General features: G+C 38.2%; 1 protein-coding gene across 1 annotated transcript in view; it reads right to left on the reverse strand.

Moving 5' to 3' along the window:
- Positions 1-6,804, reverse strand: part of KIF13A (kinesin family member 13A) — a 287,512-nt gene that overhangs the window by 106,947 nt on the left and 173,761 nt on the right. Inside the window, 1 exon segment of the mRNA XM_042782437.1 lies at positions 888-980. Within this exon segment, the coding sequence (XP_042638371.1) occupies positions 888-980 (93 nt within the window).

Here is a 6,804-nt window from a genome sequence, read left to right on the forward strand (position 1 = left end):
AAAGCATTTGACTGCTAACCAGAAGGCTGGCAGTTCAAATCCACTAGCCACTCCTCAGAAGGAAGACTAGGCAATCTACCTCTATAGAGATACCACCTGGGAAACCCAAGCAGGGGTTGCTATGAGTCAGATCTGACTCGACAGCAGTGAGCACGCCCCACCCCCATAGTTGAAAGAAGGAGCCCCAGTGGTACAATGACTAAGTGCTCAGCTGCTAACCAAAACACTGGTGGCTGGGACCCACCCAACTGATCTGCAGAAGAAAGACCTAGTGATCTGCTCCCATAAAGATTACAGCCCAGAAAAATCCATGCACACAGTACCACTCCATTACATGGGGTTGCTGAGAATAAAAAATTGACTTGGCAGAACCTAACAACAACATATTTAAGACTTGTAGCTAACAGTGTAGATGGCTGAGCCACTGATATTTTTTTGTTTTAAATGCTTCAACTAACTGTCCCAAACCTTAAGTTTAATAATTTATCATCACTGAGTTGTATTCTAGTCAAAGTCCTCAATATAGAATGAGACTAAGAGATTTTTTTTTTTTAATAGTTTTTACTATAACATTTACTATAATATTACTGTAACATTTATACTGAGAGACTGGTAATTATTTTTCTAGTTTAAATACAAGTGAAAACTATAATTTAGGATAATGACATTTAGTAGCTTGAAATGAGCTTTTGCTCATTAACACTGAAATTATCCAATTACCAAAGCTGTTGAGACTTCAAAAAGGTTACTTTTGATCATCTACTTTGGTCAAATCCACAAAGTTACAAGAATTTTTCTGTTGTTTCCTGAATGTTTTCTATTTCTAAAGTTTTATAAATGCATATTTATTTAATATCATTCACTGCAAAATAAAAGCAGCATCTTACCTGTCTGTCCATATGCAAAAATACAAGCATTATACCCCTGAAAGGCCTTTTCAAGAATCCCTTCCCCAAGACACTTGAAAACCACTTCTTGACCTAAAAAACAAAGCCAAAATAATAATAAAATTAAAAACACCCAAAAAAGATAAGAATGATTTTTCTTGATGCATTTTTATCAATAGCTCCTGAACACATTAACAACATTCTCTCAATCCAAAAACATGTTAAAAATGTACTGGATACCTACTATGTGTAGCAGTCTATATTAAGAGATTAATATACACAACTTCATTTACTCTTCTAAACTAAACCTCAGTTGCTGGATACGTTTATGACTCTACACACTATTTCCTTTTAATTCATTTTCCTAGGCATTAAAGTTTCCTTTCCATTGTCAGCAGACTATATGGAAGCATTATTCAAATTTGGTTTGGTTTCTCCTCATACCTTAGTATCTAAAGTATTTTAAGCATGAATGTCTTATCTTCCCACCTGGATTCTGAGCTTCCAACTAACAGCACCATGTCATACACACTCTGATATCCCTTCAACACCTAGCACAGTGTTTTGTACACACCACATGCTGAAAATTGTGTGTTGCTAATGGAGGAATGATGTCTTGTGCACAGAAGTGCTGTTTGAAGATTCACAGGCCCATCACAGGGATGAAGAGTAGAGGGCAGGAAGAAGCTCATAAGTGAACCTGTCCACAATATACTGTAGCTCTTGGGGGTGTTCTGTAATGTATAATATACTAGATCACAATCAGGCTGAGAGGAAAGGTGTAAAAATATTCTTTAAAACTTAATGCAGCACTTATTAACCTTTGGGTTTGATGACTTTCTGACATTCATTCTCATCATTCCTTAAAAAAAGTAAACCAGCTGCTGCCAAGTTGACACTGACTCACGGCAACTCGTGTGTACAGAGTAGAACTGCCCCATAGGGTTTCCAAGGCTGTGGCCTTTTAGAAACGATTGTCAGGCCTTTCTTTGGGCAGCTCTGGGTGGGTTAGGACTGCCAACCTTTCAGTTACGTAGCTCTGCATATAATCGTTTGCTACTCTGCTCATCATTAATAAGTAAAATGATATTCTCCTCCCTTGGTGCTTTAGAGCTCTGGTGGCAGAGTGCCTAAAGCACTGCTAGCCAGAGAGTTGGTGGTTCAAAACCATTGGGTCAGAATCAACTCAAGGGCAGTGAGCTTGGAGTTCTGTGCTTTCACAGCCCAAAAAATCCCAAAAAACTCATTGCCATCAAGTCGATTCTGATGTACAGTGACCCCTATTGGGTTTCCAAGGCTGTAAATCTTTACAGAAGCAGACTGCCTCACCTTTCTGCTGCAGAGTGGCTGGTAGGTTTGAATCACTGACTTTTTGGTTAACATCCAAATGCCTTAACCATTACACCACTAGAGTCCCTTTCTGGTTCTTAGATCATTCACTATTCCAGCATTTCAAAGACCGTAAGTACCTCTTTCCCTGACTGGAATGAAAGCTTCTGGTGTCAGAGATTATAATCTTTTTATCTTTGTCATCCTAGTGCTTAGTATAAAACACTTAATAAATGTGGAAAAGGCTGAGTTGTTTTAAATTTTTTTTTCCTACATGCTATTGTATACCAATTTCTTTTACATCTGTATATACTATAATCTAATGTAAACTTTTTGTTTTTAATGTAAGCTTTTGGATGTACAAGTTTCTCTTATGCAAATCTGGATCTGATTTTAGCAATCCTGACATGCTATAGTATATCATGGCTGCCGAATGGGACTTTTAAACTGTGTCAGCATGAAACAAAGAGGTTATTTTCAACTCACTGCTGTTGATTCCTTCCCAACTCATAGCAACCTCTCCTTGGGTTTCTGAGGCAGTATCTCTATGGGAGCAGATTGCCCAATCTTCCCTCCATGGAGTGGCTAGTGAGTTTGAACCACCAACCTTCTGGTAAGCAATGAAATGTCTTAGGTTTTATGCCACCAGAGCTCCCTTTCAACCATTAGGTTGGTAAAAAAAATAAGATTGTGGTAACACCAAATAACAGTGAGGAATGAGTAAATAGTTATTTTCATTTACTGTGAAGGGAGAATAGACTGATATAGCCAATCTGAAAGACAACCTGCTAGCACCTACTAAAAGGGAATCAGTTCACACTCTTTGACTCACTTCTAGGCATCTACCCTAGAGAAACACTCCCACAGAGGACCCTTTCACAAGGATGTTCACAACAGCATCATTTATAATACTGTAAACTGGAATCCCCGGGTGGTACAAATGGTTAACATGCTCATCTGCTAACTGAAAGGCTGAAGGTTCGAGTCACCTAGAGGCACCTTGGAAAATGAGCTGGAAATGAGCCAAAAATCAGCCATGGAAAGGCCTATTAAACACAGTTCTACTCTGATACCCATGGGGTCCTCATGAGTCAGTCAACTCAAAGGTTTGGGTTTAACAGGAATCAAGTCAAATGCCCACTAGTAGTGGAATGGGTAAAGTGAGCATGACAATTGTATATGATGGAATATTACACAACAGTAAAAAACAAAATTAAAAAAAAAAAAACTATGTGTAAGCAATGCTGGATTTCAAAAACAAAGTTGAGTGAGAAAAAAAAAAAAGCCATATTCGGAACTGGACATACAATATAAAAGTAGAAAAAGTAAACTAGAAGAAAATATATCAAAGTTACAGAACTTTATTTCTCTGTTTCTGACTTTAAGCATCTAGTATAGTGGTACCTAAGGGGAACTCAAAGTATGTTGAATGAATAGGTAGATTTCTTACAATGGCTGTAAACATAACTGCTGTTGTTGCCCTTTCTAGACATGGGTTTGTTGTGACGATTACCTGAAGATGTATGTACATGTGTGTGCAACTGCACACACATATACTGTAAGAACGAGGTATTAACAAAATTATTTCCCTGTAAACACACATTGTTGTTAATGCTGTTATTAGCTGCAATGGAGTTGGACCCTCACTCATGGTGACCCCATGCACAATGAAACAAAATGGTGTTCCGTTCTGCACCATCTTCATGATTGGCTGTGGATCAGACCATGTGATTCATAGAGTTCTGACTGGCTGATTTTCTGAAGTAAATCACCAGGCCTTTCTTCCTAGTCTGACTGAGTCTGGAAGTTCCACTGAAACTTGTTTAGAATCACAGTAACATATATTCCACCAGTGACAGATGGATGCTGGCTGCACATGAGGTGCCCTGGCTGGGAATCGAACTCAGGTTTCCCACAAGAAAGGCAAGAATTCTCCCACTGACAACCAATACTTCAAACACACAATAAATACACAAAAACTGATACTATGTTATAGTCAAACATGATAGAGTCTTGTGTCACTATAAAAATATCTGACTTACCCTGTCACATGATTTTTCATAGAGATCAATATATTTTTCTCCTAAGTTTTCTCAAATGACCTTCTGCATTCCATACGGATCCCCAACTCCTATGCTTAGAAGATCCTGAATTAAACACTGCCTGTGCTCAAGCTTATTAGAATTGTTTGTGGTCCTCAGCCAGATCCAAATGCCATTTGAAGGCATTCTACAAAGTAATGTTTTCCTGCCACAAGCAGATGAATGGAGCAATTCTGTTTGATCTTCCACACTGGTTAACCAGAACTCTGGAAGGGGTTGGAGTGAGGGTAGAAACAGCACACTATTTAAGATTTGGCAAGGTCAAACCTCCTGACTGTAATTCATGGTTTCCATTTCTATTTGTACCTTGAAAATCAGGAAGAGCTTGGTTGTTGAAAGGATCCACTGCATAGAAGCATTACAGTCATAGAGATTTTATCATGGGTACAGAGCCAGAATTAATCATCCAAAAACAAATTTATATCTATTTCTCTATCAGGTAGTAAAATGCCAAATTTTGCTCTTGATGCTGAGTAGGCTAGTACTAGGATAGATAATCAATATAAAGAAAACAAAAATCCTTGTAACTGGATCACTAAGCAATATCCTGATAAATGGAGAAAATGATGAAGTTATCAAGGACTTCACTTTACTTGAAAGTAGCAGTCAAGAAATCTAACAACATATCACATTGGACAAAACAAATCTGCGGCAAAAGACCTATGTTTTTTTTTTTTTTTTTTTTAGGATTTGGGTGAAGATTTACAGAGTAAATTCACTTTTCATACAGCAGTTCACATATACTTTGTCTCATGTCATTGACCAAAATTTACAATGCAGCAGCTCCCCTCCCACTTCCTCCCCATAGTTACCTCCTCCCAGTGTCCATCCCTTCATACTCTTCTGCACCCTGAGAGGCCCATTGTCTGCCAACCCTGTATATGATCTTGGATACACTCTCCATTTAGACATACATAATTGTTTAGCTTGTTCACCTATCTATCCGTCCCTATACCCATGTTTGCTTTCATTGACAACTCAGTATTGTATTTGCAAAGGGGTTCATATTTGTTGTTTGTACTGCCCATGTAACTCTCTCTGTCTTTCTCATCCTCAATGCTGCCATATTGAAAGACCTATGTTTTTTAAAAAGCAAAGATGTCACTTTGAGGACTACAGTGTGCCTGATCCAAGCCACGGTATTTTCAATCTTCTCATATGCATGTTAAAGCTGCACAATGAATAGGGAAGACCAAAGAAGAATTGATGCATTTGAATTATGGGATAGGAGAAGAATACTTAATATACCATGGACTATCAGAAGAATGAACAAATTTGTCTTGAAAGAAGTACAACCAGAATGTTTCTTAGAAACAAGGATGGTGAGACTTCCACTTACATTTTGGAAGGACATCATGATTGGCAAAGTAAAGAGTCAGCAAAAAAGAGGAAGACCCTCAACCTGATAGATTGACACAGCAGCTGCAACAATAAGCTCAAAGACAGTAATAAGTGTGAAGGTGGCTTAGCACTGGGCAGCATATGTTGTTGTGGTAGTAATGTACCATCAAATCAGCTTTTACTCATAGCAACCCTACATACAACAGGATGAAATACTGTACCAAAAAGAATTGGTCAACATTCAATCATTTTGGGAGGCGGCATATGATTAAGAACCTGTGGTTTTGAAGGAAGAAGTCCAAGCTGCATTGAAGTCACTGGCAAAAAACAAGGCTCCAGGACTTAATGGAGTATCAGTTGAGATGTTCGAACAAACAGTTGCAAAGCTGGAAGTGCTCACACATTTTTGCCAGAAAATTTGGAAGACAGCTACCTGGCCAATCAACTGGAAGAGATCCATGTTTGTGCCCATTCCAAAAAAAGTAATCCAACAGAATGTGCAAATTAACAAACAATATATTTAACATCACACACGAGTAAAATTCTGCTGAAGATAGTTAAAAAAATGGTTGAAACAGTACATCAACAGGGAACTGCCAGAAATTCAAGCTGGATTAGAAGAGGAATATCATTGCTGATGTCAGACAGATCTTGGGTGAAAGCAGAGAATAACAGAAAGATGTTTACCTCTGTTTTATTGACTATGCAAAGGTATTTGACTGTGTGAATCACAACAAAATATGGATAACTCTGTGAATGAGAATTCCAGAACACTTAATTGTGCTCACGAGGAACCTGTGCATAGACCAAGAGGATGTTGAACAAGGGGATACTGGATGATTTAAAATCAGGATAGGTATGTGTCTGTGTTGTGCCCTTTCACCATACTTATTCAATCAGTATGCTAAGCAAATAATCTGAGAAGTTGGAGTATGTGAAGAAGAACGTGGTATCAGGATTGGAGGAAGACTCTAACAACTTGCGATACACAGTTGTCACAACCTTGCTTGCTAAAAGCAAAGAGGACTTGAAGAACTTGCTGATGAAGATTAAAGACTACAGCCTTCAGTACAGATTACACAAACTGTGTATTCTTCTACCTATTTTGATGTGTCCAATGTCATTCAATATTTGGTCCATAGAAT

Source organism: Orycteropus afer, unplaced genomic scaffold, assembly GCF_000298275.1.
Source record: "Orycteropus afer afer isolate SDZICR_OR568_19922 unplaced genomic scaffold, OryAfe1.0 scaffold00012, whole genome shotgun sequence".
Taxonomy (NCBI): Eukaryota; Metazoa; Chordata; class Mammalia; order Tubulidentata; family Orycteropodidae; genus Orycteropus; species Orycteropus afer.